The 15,176-nt window shown below is 48.6% G+C and overlaps 1 protein-coding gene across 1 annotated transcript in view; it reads left to right on the top strand.

Annotated features, from left to right (window-relative positions):
- Pkd1l2 (polycystin 1 like 2) overlaps positions 1–12,620 on the top strand; it is an 86,974-nt gene extending 74,354 nt beyond the window's left edge. Inside the window, exons 38-43 of the mRNA XM_039098121.2 lie at positions 787–914; positions 3,162–3,322; positions 7,858–8,068; positions 9,723–9,824; positions 10,258–10,389; positions 12,220–12,620. Coding sequence (XP_038954049.1) covers positions 787–914; positions 3,162–3,322; positions 7,858–8,068; positions 9,723–9,824; positions 10,258–10,389; positions 12,220–12,381 — 896 coding nt within the window. The 3' untranslated portion in view covers positions 12,382–12,620. The remainder of the gene's footprint in view (positions 1–786; positions 915–3,161; positions 3,323–7,857; positions 8,069–9,722; positions 9,825–10,257; positions 10,390–12,219) is intronic.
- Positions 12,621–15,176: the final 2,556 nt, after the last annotated feature.

Raw genomic sequence — 15,176 nt, 5'->3', positions numbered from 1 at the left:
CAAGGCCAGCTTCATCTACACAGGGACTTCCACGTCAACTAGGGATATGGTTGTTGGGGTAGAAATCTCAGCTTGCACCCGGACAGAACACAACAGGCCAACATGGTTCCACATTGAAAGGTTTAATGAGAGAAGAAGAGTAGAGGAGGAAAGGAGGAAAGGCCAGCCATGAGCACGTGGAGGGAAGTGGGGAGGGGAATGAGGAGAGAAGGGACAAAGGGGAAGAGGGGAAGAGCAAGAGAGCAGAGGAGAGATGAGAGTGAGGAGGAGGCAAGTGGCCCCCTTTATAGTGCCAGGCACAGCTGGCTGTTGCCAGGTAACTGTGGGGTGGAGCATACTTCTCTGTTGCCAGGTAACTGTGGGGGTGGAGCTTAGAATACCAACAATGGTGAGATCTTATCTCAAACTAAAAAAGAGATTGATAAATGATGGCAGATAACGCACAGGAAGGTTGGCTTGCAGTATAGACCACTTGATGGTCTTCCGGGAAGCTCTGTGAGGAGGATGGCTTCAATGAGCAGTGTGGGAGGCTGGAAAAAGATGCTGGGTGGACGGGCTCTGCGCTCTGTGAGGTGCTGTGCATGCACATCTACCCCGGAAGTGGAAGACCTCAGGGACTTGCTGGAGCAGCTCTTTCTGGATTGTCCACTGTCCTTGGTATCTCCTTGTCCTAAGGACATCTGTCTTCCCCTTGCCAACTTTGAGAGGGCTGGAGGTCTGTGGCCCGAGTCTGGTCAGAAGACGGGTTCCAATACACAGGCGAACAGAAGGCACCTTTCTCCCCAGGTACCTTCTTCTCACACGTGACCCTGCAGAGCCTACGCCTGTACCCCTTCACGGATGGCTGGCACCCCTTCGTGGTGGTGGCTGAGCTCGTTTATTTCCTCTTCCTCTTCTACTACATGGTGGAGCAGGTGAGGGGGAAGAGGGCTCAGGGGGCAGAGATAAGGGGGCTCATCCCTTGACCTTCCTACCTCCAGAGATGGGGGTCTGAGGCAGGTGGAAAAGGTTTTGTTTTTTGTTTTGTTTTGTTGCTGTTTTTGCCCCAGGGGCTTGCCTGGTAGACCTTCTGTTGCTCCTGAGTGCCAATCCAGGTTGCTGCAAGAAGGACCAGGGTTGGTATTCCTCAGGAACTGACATCTCAGGCTTAGTCCTTGCTAGGGGGAGGTGGGTCCTATGGCTTCTGACTTGAAACCTTCCGAAGTCTTAAGTGAAGATAATGTGTTTATAAAAAGATAGAGAAGATATGTCCTGGGTTTCAGCACCAATATATTGATAAAAAGATAGAGGGGGAGGTATATTCTATGGAGGACTGGGGGAAGGGGGTGCCTCAGCAGGCCCATGCTGAGACATCCCTTCCCCCTGAGGGACCAGCCACATGACAGTACAGTATAGAATAGAGTTTATTCAGGCCATGGGGAGGGGAGTTAAGAGGGTAGTATGGCAGAGAAAGAGAGAGAGAAGTAGAGAAATAGAATAGTGGAGGTCGGCCATGAGCAGTGAAAAGAAGGGAGGAAGGGAATGGGGAGAGAAGGGACAAAGGGGGAAGAGAGTAAGAGGGAGCAAAGGGAGCAAGATCAAGAGAGAGAGGAGGGGCAAGCAGCCCCTTTTATAGTGTCAGGCATGCCTGGCTGTTGCCAGGTAACGGTGGGGGTGGAGCTTACACAGAATGCCAACAGAAGGGATGATGGGAAGTAGAAGTGACCGTTCCTAAGGCTGGGGTTCTCTTGAATTTAGCATGTGGTATTCTTAGCATCTTCTGTCCTCACCTGTGGGCCTTAACCACCTTCACTACCATGTCGCACTATGAGAGTTTAAAGATGTCACAACCTTACCTGAAGTGGACGAGGAGCTCTCCTTCCCCCACACATGTACACGGGTTGTCTAAACCAGGCATCTTGGTTACCTACCATTTCCTGCACCAACAACGGGTTTATTTCTTGCTTTTCCCTTTTTCGTTGTTCATTCCGTTTGCAGGGTCTCTCCTAAGTGGCAATCTTTTTTTTTCTTCTTTTTGGAGCTGGGGACTGAACCCAGGGCCTTGTGCTTGCTAGGCAAGTGCTCTACCACTGAGCTAAATCCCCAACCCGTAAGTGGCAATCTTATTGTCTTGGCATCCTAACTTCTGGGATTACAAGAGTGAGCCATGGTGCCTGGCCTAACCTAACAACTTCTTTAAAGTCAGGACAGGCTGGTGAGATGACTTGCTTAGTGGGTAAGGACACTTGCTACAGAGCCTGGTGACTTCATCCCTTGGCCTTCCTACCTCCAGAGGTGGTGGGGGACTGAGGCAGGTGGAAAAGGTTTTGTTTTGTTGCTGTTTCATATGGTAGAAGAGAATTCACTCCCATAAATTGTAGTCTGACACCCCTCTCTTTCTCTCTCTCTCTCTCTCTCTCTCTCTCTCTCTCTCTCTCTCTCTCTCTCTCTCTCTCTCTCCCTCTTTCTCATGCACCAACCATGAATAGATAAAGAAAACCAGGATGGTAGGTTTGGTGTTTGCCTATGAAGCAGGCACTATGCTAAGGATATTATGTTCTTTCTTTACAAAAGAAAGGTCCTCTTCAGCATTCAGAGGAAGCACAAAAGCCCAGAGACCTTATCTACCAAGGTTAGCTTATTAACCACGGCTACCTGCTTGCTAGACAAGTGTTTTATCAAAATTCAGAATTTGAAGTCAGAGTCTGTCATCTGACCTTCACCCTAATCTCCTGTGATGCAACAGGAGCCTCTTAAAGCAGGGTACCCAACTGCATAGGGCACATACCTGTAATCCCAGACCTTGGGGAGCAGAGGCAGGAGGATGGTCAGTGCCAGGGCAGCCTGGGCTACAGAGCAAGTTCAGTGCCCTGACTAGGTACCTTATCAAGGGTCTATCTAAAGATAAAAAGTAAAAGATGCCTGAGGATATAACAATGGCAGACTGCGTGATTAGAAAGCTTAAGACCCCAGGCTCAATCCCAGTTAACACACATACATTCTTAGCTATTGTATTTAGTTACAAGTCTGCTAGCCCGAGTCACCAGGAGCAGGTTGAGGAGAGATCTCCAGGAAGTATATGTATGTGGGGTGGGGCCAAGGTAAATCCTCTAGAAACCTTAGGCATGAAGGGGCAGACATTGCCACAGCCCTAAGCAGAATCTCTCTGGACCCTTTTCCAGGGCAAGCTCATGAGGAAGCAGAAGTGGGGTTACTTTTGCAGCAAGTGGAATCTTCTGGAGCTGGCCATCATCCTGGCCAGCTGGAGCGCCCTTGTGGTGTTTGTAAAGAGAGCCGTCTTGGCTGATCGTGACCTCCAGCACTATCGGAAGAACAGGGGCGAGTATGTAGTGACTTCTCTTCTTTCCCTAGCCCTTCCCTGCCTCTCCTTCCTATACCTGTCAGAAAGAGGCTTTGGAAACCCTGCTGGCCCCGAGTGGGAAGAGGGCAGTCCCCACAGATATAACTGCAGCTGCCCTTAGCTTACCGTGGGCCTGAGACTTAGGAAACTGGAGAGGGTTCTTTCATTTCTTATTTTTAAATGAGCATGTATTAATTGCTACAAAGTATGAATGTATGTTATAGATACATAACATTGGCTTTCATCACAATGGGTATTTTGCCTAAACATGTGTCTGTGCACCACATGTGTGCCTAGTAGTGCCCAAGGAGGCCAGAGGCCAGTGGAGGATTCCCTGGAACTGGAGTTAATATCGTTGTGAGTCACCGCATGGGCATTGGAATTGAACCTGGGCCCTGTGGAAGAGCAGCTTATGTTCTTAACCTCAGAGCTGTCTCTCACACCCATTAATAAACGACCTTTTAAGACCTAGTGATTTGTTTCACGGTCTCTGCAACCCAGTGCTTCTTAGCTCTGGCTCCCAGTAGGATTCTGGGAGGAAGGGAGCTAGGCCTGTGGGTCAGACTGCCTCCCAGATGTCCTCATGATATCCAGAGACAGCGCTCTGGCAGCCGTAGGTATTTTATCATTCTTCCGGCTTATTCTAATATGTAGCCAAAGTCGAGAGGCTCACTGTAAGTGGCACTAATTACCTTCTCAGACAAGGGCCCAGGAATTGTTATTCTTTCCACAGACTGAGCAATCCAATGACATGAGTGGGGACTGGTTATTTGAGTTTTTTAATTATACTTACTTTGTGTGTGTGTGTGGGGGGGGATGCGTGTGAACATCGAAGGACAGCTTGAGGGAGTGCTCTCTCCATTGTGTAGGTCTCTAAGATCAAACTCAGGTCATCAGCCTTGCTGGTGAGTATCTTTACCCACTGAGCCGTCTTGCTAGCTCAGGAGTAGGAATAGGAAAATGCTCAAGGAGCCAAGGGAAGAAGGACCCATCCATACCAGCAGCTCCCATTTGCTCAGGCAGGAGGAAAGTTCTGGAAGGCTGGAGACTGCTGTAGTATGATGCTTCTCACTCAGCCCTGACTAGACCTAAAGGGACAAAGCCAGCCCGTGCCTAGGTTCCCTGTAGAAAGCTGCTCTGGTGGGTCGCTGAGCCCAGCTGGAGTATGGGAGAGCTCTTGCCTTCTCAGTAGAGGCTCTGGGCCTGATCGGCAAGGTTCCTCCTGTCAATGGATGTACCTTTTTCAATAAATGAGAAATGTGATATGTCTGCATAAAACTTAAAAATACCACTGGGCGGTGGTGGCCCGGGCCCTTAATTCCAGCACTTGGGAGGTAGAGGCAGGTGGATCTCTGGGAATTCAAAGCCAGCCTGGTCTAGAAGAGTGAGTTCCAGGTCAGCCAGGGCTACAGAGCAGGGGAAAAAAACCCTGTCTAAAACAAACAAGAAAATTTAAATGTACCGATCAGAGAAACAGATTTGGAAAAGCTGTAAACTCTGGTTAATTGCTGGTGTATATGTAAACCACAAGTCTAGTTAAACCCACTGGCTCACCAAAACAAATCCCAAAAGGACAAGAAGGGAGGGGGGCTGCTTAGGAAGGGGACCAGCAGGAGGTGGGTAAGGGGACAGGAGAGTTAAGAGGCGTGAGTAAAAACACACTATAATCAAAACACATCGGGCTGGAGAGATGGCTCAGCGGTTAAGAGCACTGACTGCTCTCCCAGAGGTCCTGAGTTCAAATTCCAGCAACCACATGGTGACTCACAACCATCTGTATCAGGATCCTATGCCCTCTTCTGGTGTGACTGAAGACAGCTAAAAACAAAACAAACCACATCACGTGCATGTACAGAATTAGCTTGGTGAAACCCGTTACTGAGCGATTGATGGAAGCTGATAGAAAACCTGTATATCGGCACTGGCTTGGGCACGGTGCTACACACTGGAAATCCTAGCACTTGAGAGGCTGAGGGGGGGAGTTCAAAAGGTTAAGGTCGTCCTTAGTCTGTTTGGGGCCACCCTGGGCAACATGAGTGACTGCTTCAAAACAACAAAATGTCACCCTAGTATTCAGACGGAATTTGGAATACGACGGCACAGATCAGATGGTCACACGGAGGGCTTTGAGATCAGACACACCTGGATTCCAGCTCGCTCCTCCCCTCAGAAGTTGTCTTGTTTAACCCCAGCTGAGTGACCTTGTGCCCACTCCCGGTTCTTACTTGTGTAACGGAGACAGCAGGACCTGCTTCATCTTGAAGTGCAATGGCACAAAGCAAATCAGATTCTTTTTTTTTTTTCCGGAGCTGGGAACTGAACCCAGGGCCTTGCGCTTGCTAGGCAAGCGCTCTACCACTGAGCTAAATCCCCAACCCTAGCAAATCAGATTCTTGATTAGCACAACAAATAGCCCATCTCCACCCCGTGCTTCTTTCAATATGAGGGAAGCTGGGAACATATTCAAATGTCAGTGGCATTTAGTGACCCAAAGCAGGGAGGTGAAGGCTCTCAAAAGACTCTTGTAGGTTGATGTCTATATGCAGGTGAGGGATGGGGTTAGGGTTTACATCTCGGCTGGCCTCAGATAAAGCACACCAAGCCAACACGCTTCCACGTAGAGAGGTTTAATGAGAGAAGAGTAGAAGGGAGAAGTAAAGGAGGCCAGCCATGGGCACGTGGAGGGAAGGGGGGATGGGGAAAGAAGGGACAGGGACAAAGAGGGCACGAGATGAGAAAGGGCAAGAGGGAGAGGAGGGGGCAAGCAGCCCCCTTTATAGTCATGCATAACTGGCTGCTGCCAGGCAACTGTGGGGCGGAACCAGGTAGCTGTGGGGGTGGAGCTTAGACAGAATACCAACAGCTGGCACAAGTTAAGGCGAGGTCTGTAACTGGACAGAGAGAAAGTGGGGCGGGCACAGAGTTTTGGTGAGGGGCGAGGGAGGAGAAAAAGAGAATTACTACAACAGAGTCTTCTATCCGTCCTCCCAACCCTCACACCTAACTTAGTCCTCTTTTGCCATCCTTTCATAGCTCTGTAGCCAATGACCAGTACTACTGGTTAAAGGTCCTGGGAACAAACCCCTGGATCTTCAAGACCTTGTTATCCCAATCACCCTCCTCCTCCTCCTCTTCCTCCGACTTCTTCCCCCTCATCATCATCATCACCACCATCACCATCCTCATCATCACTGTTACATCTCTGTCACTGTTACATCATTGCCAACACCATCATCAGTACCACCACCACTATCGTTCTTTTTTTTTTTTTTAAGAATTTTTCTGGGGGCTGGGGATTTAGCTCAGGGGTAGAGCGCTTGCCTAGCGAGCGCAAGGCCCTGGGTTCGGTCCCCAGCTCCGGAAAAAAAAAAAAAGAATTTTTCTGACTTTGTAATTGCAGATTCCTTTTTTTTAAACTTATAAGTCCATTGTTCCTGTCTTCAGACACACCAGAAGAGGGCATCAGATCTCATTACAGATGGTTTTGAGCCACCATGTGGTTGCTGGGATTTGAACTCAGGACCTACTAGGAAGAGCAGTCAGTGCTCTTAACCGCTGAGCCATCTCTCTAGCCCCCCCACTATCGTTCTTTTATTGATGTATTAACCTATTTTGATTTTTTAAAAAGATTTATTTATTTTATGTCTATGAGTACACTGCAGCTGTCTTAAGACACACCAGAAGAGGGCATCAGATTCCATTACAGATGGTTGTGAGCCACCATGTGCTTGCTGGGAATTGAACTCAGGACCTTTGGAAGAGCAGTCAGTGCTCTTAACCGCTGAGCCATCTCTCCAGCCCTATTTTGATTTTTTTGTTTGTTTGTTTTTGAGATCGGGTCTGTACACGGCTATTTCAGAACTCACATGTAGGAGTCCGGGCTGGATTTGAACTCACATAGATCTACCTGTCTTTGCCTCCCAGGTGCTGGGATTACAGGCATGCACCACCACACCTAGCTTATTTCATTTATGGTTATTTGTTGGGGAGCACGGACATGCCACAGCACAGGTGTGGAGGTCAGAGGACAACTTTCAAGGATTGGTTCTTTCCTTCCACCTGTACCACATTTACATGGGGTCTAGAATCAACTCGGGTAGCCAGGCTTACATGGAAATTACTTTTATCCACTGAGCCACCTAGTTGGTACATCTGCTACTGTCGTTCTTATCCCTGTCACCGTCACCACCACCACTACCACCACCACCACCACCACCAACACTACCACCTCCACCACCATCACCACCATCTTCACCACCATCACCACCACCACCATCACCACCACCTCCACCATCATCACCACCACCACCATCACCACCACCTCCACCACCATCACCACCACCTCCACCATCATCACCACCACCTGACTGGGGGGAACTGGGACTACTTTGTCTTCCAGACCACTTTCAGGACATGATGACCTCTAGATCACGGTAAATCTAACCCTGGATCCGATGGGCTCCGGCCCTGCTCCTCTGGTATCTGAGATGGCAGGGCTTCCCATTTTGTTCCCACAGGGGGGTCAGTTTCAGCGAGACGGCAGCGGCTGATGCTGCGCTTGGTTACATCATCGCCTTCCTTGTCCTGCTGTCCACAGTGAAGCTTTGGCACCTGCTCAGGTTGAATCCCAAAATGAACATGATCACGTCAGCACTGCGCAGTGCCTGGGGCGACATCTCAGGTTTTGTCACCGTCATTCTTATCATGCTCCTGGCTTACTCCATTGCGGTGAGCACCTCCTGTGGGACCTCCTCAGGCAGGTCTTGGTGAAAGTAAAGGCTACTTGATACTGTGTGGCCAGTCAGGATTAGGGGGGAGACTGGGAATCCGAAGGAAGTGACAGAGTTTGTGAATCCAGGATCTGCTAACTGGGAGCTTCTGAAATTGCTACCTCCAAGAACCAAGATGGGGAAGCTCAGTAAAAAGGTGAGGCAGTGTGAGATCTGAGACCAGAAGGGCCCATGGTCTCTCATGACGGGCTGCTTTCTGCAGCCAACCCTTCTCAGACTGCAGGGTCTCATGCCCCAATTGCTCAGAAGACTCTCAGCTGCTTTCTAGGCAAGAGCAGTGAGCTCCTACGCTGGTGGGTGAATCGGCCCACCCTCTCCTTGAGCTAGGGCAGGGATGGGGAGGTGAGGGTGCAGGCCATGCTGTTCTAAATACTCAGACTCGGTAGTGCCAACGTTCTTTCATTTTGCCCCTTGACACTACATGTTGACAATTACATCTGTTTGTCACTAGAAAGCCGACGACCATGAAGCACCGGAGTCTTCACCTCTTTCTTATTATCAAGTAACGAGGAGAGCAAAGGCTCCTTCTGACCTCTTCTTGCTCTCGGTCCAAATACACATTCCCACTCGGAAGCTCAGAAGCCCCACGGCTTTGGCTTTCCAACTTAGTCCCGGGTGCCCCTTTGTCTTTGACCTTTAGCCCCACCTTGATCTTATCTCAGCCCAGCTCTGTCCAGTTCAGTAGCTGTCATCCCTTAGGTCATGTGCAGCAGCAGCCTGCACGTCTTTGTCTGCGCTGCGCTGTTCTTATCCCCAACTCGCTCCCATTGTACATTCTAGCCATCTCGGCTCCGCCCACTCACCTCCCCTTCCTCCTTCCATCCCACCCAGGCTGAGGTGCACTGAGAGAAGGGTGGAGGGTCTGTGTAAGGATGGTTTTCTCCCAAACAACTCTCCTGCAAATACCTTAACTCCTGTTGCTCTACCTAGCCCTCCATTTAAAGATCAGGGACAAGGCAGAAATCCTGTGGAGCCAGACGCCACCAACTCAAAAGGAGGGGGTTCTGGGCTTTCCTCGGATACCGCAGTCCTGCGACAGTGTTAGGGAAATGAGAGACAGCGTGGTGGGAGGAGCCCCATTCATCCTCCCAAGGTAGAGAGAGAGGCTGGGGCCTGAGAGCAGCCAGTGCCATCCCTGAGTCCGGCAAATGATGCGGGAGGGTTGGACAAGGGGTACCTGAGCCCCTGAAGTATCCGGATGCTCCCGTGCTGGTGGGCGCACAGGTATCTGTCAATGGGAGGCTGAGAATGCAGCCAAGTTATGGATCAGACACTTCCAGAGCATATAACATAGGCAAACATAACATACACAAATGCATATGTGCATGTATCAGTGCCCACAGAAACACCCACACACACACCCACACACACACACACACACACACACAATTCACATGTGTTTAGTCATGCATGCACAGACCCATGTCTCATATTGAGCTGGGTGTGTATATGTATTCACTTGTATGACCGCTTAGGTGTCCACAATGTGGCCAGGCCAAGGAAGTGGCTGACTTACTACTCTCTCAAACATCAGAATTAGGGGGAGGCTTTACGCTTTCTTTCCCTGTTCATGAATACTCTTTCCATGACAGTCACATTTAATATTTGGTTGGAAACTCCGTTCCTACAAAACCCTCTTTGACGCGGCAGAAACAATGATCAGCCTTCAGCTGGGGATCTTCAACTATGAAGAGGTAATGGTGGGAGGGCGTGGCTACTGCAATCTGTGTGAAACTTTGAAAAATCAAAGTTTTCACCTATGCCCACCTACCCCTATGCCAGCTTTGAATGCAGTGCCTGGCCCACATGGGGCTTCTCTAGACCAATGGAAACGCACTCCCCATACCTTTAGACAGCCCACTCTGGGGGCTCCTGCTTACAGAAGAACTGTCAGATAGGGCCACGCTGGGCTGTAGAAATACCCAGCCCTCACTAGCTATAGTGCCTTATTTTAGAGGAAGCAGGGGTGGGCAGGGGTGTAGCCCATACCCCCTCTGGGGCAGCTCTGGGGAGCTCCTCTGCCCACACTCCCACCCCTGACAGAGGCCACTGTCCCCAGTCTTCTCAGTTCAGACGCCCTGACTTGCTGCTGAGGGAAAGCGTAATGACTGCCTTCCTTCCTGGCAGGTCCTGGACTACAGCCCAGTTCTTGGCTCCCTCCTCATTGGGTCCTGCATAGTCTTTATGACATTTGTGGTACTGAATCTGTTTATCTCTGTCATTCTGGTGGCCTTCAGCGAGGAGCAAAAGTCTGACCAGGTAAACTCTTTTAACCTAGTCTACACATAAATGAGATCATATGTGTGTATGTGTGCATGTGGGGTGTGTGTGTGTGTGTGTGCCTTTGTGTTTGTGTGTGCACCACCTGCATGCAGTTCCTGTGAAGGTCAGAAAAGTTTCTAGAATCCCCGGGAACTAGAGTTACAGGCGGTTGTGATCTGCCCAGTGTGGGTGCTAGGAATCGAACCTGGGTCCTCAGAAAGAGAAATAAGTGTTTCTAACTGCTGAACTATCTCTCCGGCCTGAGGATATTTTTGAGGCTCATCTATGCTGTAGTATCCATCATTGGTAACTCGCTCTTAAAGAAATCTTTGGCTGGAGAGATGGCTCAGCAGTTATGAGCACTGGCTGCTCTTTCAGAGGACCTGGTTTCAATTCCGAGTACCCACTTGGCAGGTCACAACTGTCTATGACTCCAGTTCCAGGGCTTCTGACACCCTCACACAGATGCACATGCGGGCAAAAATCAGTGAACATAAAATAAAAAAATAAATTATGTATATAAAAAAGAAATCTTTGTAGATCAGGTTAGATTTTAACACTCAGATTAAACAGCCTCTGCCTCCTTAGTGATGGGATTAAAGGCATATGCCCCTACACCTGGCCTACATTATCTTTTGTAATTGAGCATTGCCCATATTTTCACAGTCTAAGAACCTTTTTGGAGGGAGTTATGCCTATTATGATTGAATGATTGTCCTCTAAAGAAACAGGTCAGGGTGCTAACTATGCCCCATTATTCCATAAAAGGCCACACTGGAGAACAGAGTCATTGTTGACATAATCAGTTAAGTGGTGTTATGTTGGAGCAGTGTGAATCCCTAATCCAATAGGATGGCTTTCTTCATAATGTATGTACAGTTTTGCTGTTTGTTTTAGACAAGAGCTCAGGAGGATCCTCAGTCTGGCCTTGAACTCCTCATCCTCCTGTCTTTGCCTCCCACGTGCTGGGATTACAGGCTTGTGGCACCGTGTCTGTGTGCTCTGTCTACAGCCTTTAAGTCTGGCCTGCCAGTCTTATTTCCTGTGTGTTTTTGCTTTGCTTTGTTTGTTTCTGAATGAGACAGGATCTTGATATACAGCTCAGGCTGGATTTGAAGTTGATTTTCTCTTGTCTTCATGTGTAAGGGCTAGGATTACAGGTTTGTGGAGCCATGCCTTTTCCTTTGGTTTAAAGCTCTATCTATCTATCTATCTATCTATCTATCTATCTATCTATCTATCTATCTATCTATCTGTCATTTGTGGTTAAGTAAGGGAAAGGCATTGTGAGAAACACCTGTTTAGTTTCTCCTTCCCCTGGAATCCCAGTCCCTCCCATACTGGGCTAGACTGAGGTAAGCAGGGCAGGCAGAAGGGTAATACTGACAGGGGAAGAGAACTTGGCCAAAGGTAAGTGAGGTGAGCAGACAGTCAGTTCTGAAAGGCTGCTTGTGCTTAAGTCTAGGTTCAGTAACTAACTGAGGCTTTCCCTGTCCAGTTTGGGATATAACGTCCAGGAAAGCCCAGGCATCCTCGGCAGAGAAAGAGGGCTTGCTGCAGACAACACGAAGCATAGGCCTGCCCTTCCCTAGTGGAGGTAGAGCCCCAGTAGAAGGGCATCCCAAGTCTAGGACAACCTAGTGACTTTCAGCTTGGGACAAACAGACTATTTTTGTTTGCTTTGTGGTGCTGAGGATAAAACCCAGAGCCTGGAGCATCCTAGGCACGCGCTCTACCACCAAGCGCTAGCCTCATCTTTGGGACCAAACAAGGCAGTAAAACCTTAAGATGGTTCCAGATACACCACCTGGTCCTTTCTTCTTGCAGCTCTCAGAGGAAGGAGAGATTGCGGACTTGCTCCTGATGAAAATCCTCAGCTTTCTGGGCATCAGATGTAAAAGGGAAGAGACTTGGAGCAGCAGTGAGCAGCCGGAGTTGTCCCCTAACACTCTGTCCCTTCAGCCAGCACAAGCTTTGCCCGGGATTTAAACTGTTCATCCACAGGTGGCAGAGGCAGGGTGTGGGGAATGGGGGTGGGGGTGGGGGCAGAGCTTCCGGCCTGCACTTGCCAGTGACACTACCGTCCTACTGGCTTTGCTGTCTGTAGAGGAGTTCTGTAGCCCTGCTGGGAAAATAGTCACAATATATACATACATAATAGTGCCATGTGTGTGGGCTTGATTTGATGTACTTTCTCCTTGAAATAAAATACACAGGCATGGAACAATTAATTCATGGCTTTGGTTATTGGCAGTTGTCTCTGAAAGGTTCTCAAGACTCCTGAATGCTAATAGGAATCCTGTTAGCTTGCTGGGACCAAGAATGACAAGTGATAGGTTTAAAGAACAGGACAGCATCAGTGGTTGGTGGCACACACCTGTAATCCCAGCACTCAGGAAGCAGAGGCATCAGATTGTTGTAAATATTAATTGGGGGTTTCTACCCCACCTTAGATCATGTAGTTCCCAAACAAAAGGAAGCCAAACAAAAGGCTTATTTATAATAAGCCTTAAAGTACTAGAGCTGTGCAGATATCGACCCTTTGTGCTATTTTGTCTACTTCCCTGTTAATAACCCTGAGATCTAACTTGCCATGTTCAGTCTAGGCTGAGATTTTAGCATTACAACACACAGCAACGGACCAAACCTCAACAATGGCTCTTTGAGTTGGAGGCCTGCCTGGTCTATAGGGTGAGTTCCAGGACAGCCAGGGATATACAGAGGAAACTGTCTTCAAAAACAACAAAAACAGCAACAAAAACCAAAACCAACCAAACAAGAATGTGAACAAGGTCAAAAATCCACGGTCAGATGGTAGTGGTGCACACCTGCAATCCCAGCATGCCTAGCTCTTCTGGGGTCCTGATTGGGTTTGTTTTTACGGTTAAAGAATTTAAAGGCAGGGAAAAGTCTCTACAGGTAGTTTTTGAGAAATCTTGAACACAGTAAGCAGGAGCAGACAGAATCATCGCTGAAGAGAGGGTTTTATTGGAGATGAAAAATAGCAGACACAGAAAGACCCTATGCAAAGCAGGCTGGTGACTAGGAAAGCCAAGAAAACCACTTTCCTCCTCTTTTTATAAGTCTTTTTGTCTGTCTGTCTGTCTGTCTGTCTGTCTGTCTATCTATCTATCTATCTATCTATCTATCTATCTATCTATCTATCTTTGGCTTGTCCAGACAGGGTTTCTCTGGCTGTTCTGAAACTCACTATAGACCAGGCTGGCCTTGAACTCAGAGATCTACTTGCCTCTGTCCCTGAGTGCTAGGATTAAAGGTGTGCCACCACCTGGCTGGAGTCTCTTCTTGAGGGTTGGGTTTGTTTGTTGGTTTTGAAGAGTCTTCCCTATAGAGCTGGTCAGTTTAAAGAAAGACAGGGTGGCTGGTTGGCCTACAGGTGCTGTAAATAGGTCCTGATATGGTCTGGAACTTAAGCCAGTCCCTGAGCAGGGGCCTGCTGGCAGGAGGAAAAGCCCACCCATTTTAAGTTGCCAGGCTTTTGTCTCTGCTCAGGAGGGTGTAGAAGAAGCTGGGCCTTTTCAGGGAGCCTTCTCTCCCTCTCCCCAGGACTTCCACAGCCACATCAGGTTAAGTAAATCCTGTTTTGTCTTGGTGATGGCAACCCATGACCCTTGACAGTGAGCAGAAGAAATGAAGGGCTCTGATTTGATGACCCGAGGATGGACAACACGCTTTTTAGCTGGATGTTAGAAATCTTCTCTTGGGTCTGAGAAATACCTCAATGATTAAGAGAGATTGCTGCTCTTGCAATCTTGATCTTCTGTTTCTACCTTCTGGGGACCGCAATCACATGTGTACCAGGCCCACATAAATCATGTGGTTCTGTCTGTTGGGTTTAGAGTTTCTACCCCTTTTGGGATCTCTAAGGTAATAAAGTGGCTTCCTGGATTGTTTTATTTTTCTTTTCTTTTTTTTAAACATTTATTTATTTATTATGTATACGTCATACAGCTTTCTGCCTGCATGTATGCCTGCAGGCCAGAAGAGAACACCAGACCTGATTATAGATGGTTGTGAGCCACCATGTGGTTGCTGGGAATTGAACTCAGGACCTCTGGAAGAGCAGACAGTGCTCTTAACCTCTGAGCCATCTCTCCAGCCCGGAATGTTTTCTTTTACTTCTCTCTCTCTCTCTCTTTTTCTTTCTCTCTCTCTCTCTCTCTCTCTCTCTCTCTCTCTCTCTCTCTCTCTCTCTCTCTCTCTCTCTCTCTCTCTCTCTCTCTTTTGAAACAGGATTTCTCTGTATAGCCCCGGGTGTCCTAGAGCTCGCTTTTTAGACCAGGCTGGCGTAGAACTTCAGAGATCCACCTGCCTCTGCCTCCTGAGTGCTGGGATTAAAGGAGTGAGCCACCACGCCAGGCTGTTTTCAGCATTTTAAAAAGCTGTGGGGGCTGGGGATTTAGCTCAGTGGTAGAGCGCTTACCTAGGAAGCGCAAGACCCTGGGTTCGGTCCCCAGCTCCGAAAAAAAGAACCAAAAAAAAAAAAAAAAAAAAAAAAGCTGTGATCCGTGTCGGTACGACTTTGATACCTAGAACAGTCTTTAGACAAAATGAGTCCCCTGATGGTGACCTTGTGCAGATAGGCGTGACTGCAAGCTTAAGGGCCTGGCCGCACCTCGTCTTTCCTAGGACTTAGTGGCATGAGACTGCGTTAACTCAGCAAGGCCATCCTTTCTGGAATCTTTCTCAGGCTGCTCGGTGATGCAGCTTAAGTGCAATCCGTAAATTGCGGACTTAGAGCTTCTATTTTGCAAGATCCCACT

The sequence above is a fragment of the Rattus norvegicus genome, chromosome 19 (assembly GCF_036323735.1).
Source record: "Rattus norvegicus strain BN/NHsdMcwi chromosome 19, GRCr8, whole genome shotgun sequence".
NCBI classification, from domain to species: Eukaryota; Metazoa; Chordata; class Mammalia; order Rodentia; family Muridae; genus Rattus; species Rattus norvegicus.
Note: the sequence above shows the minus strand (reverse complement) of the source record. Positions and strands in the feature narration are given on the sequence as shown.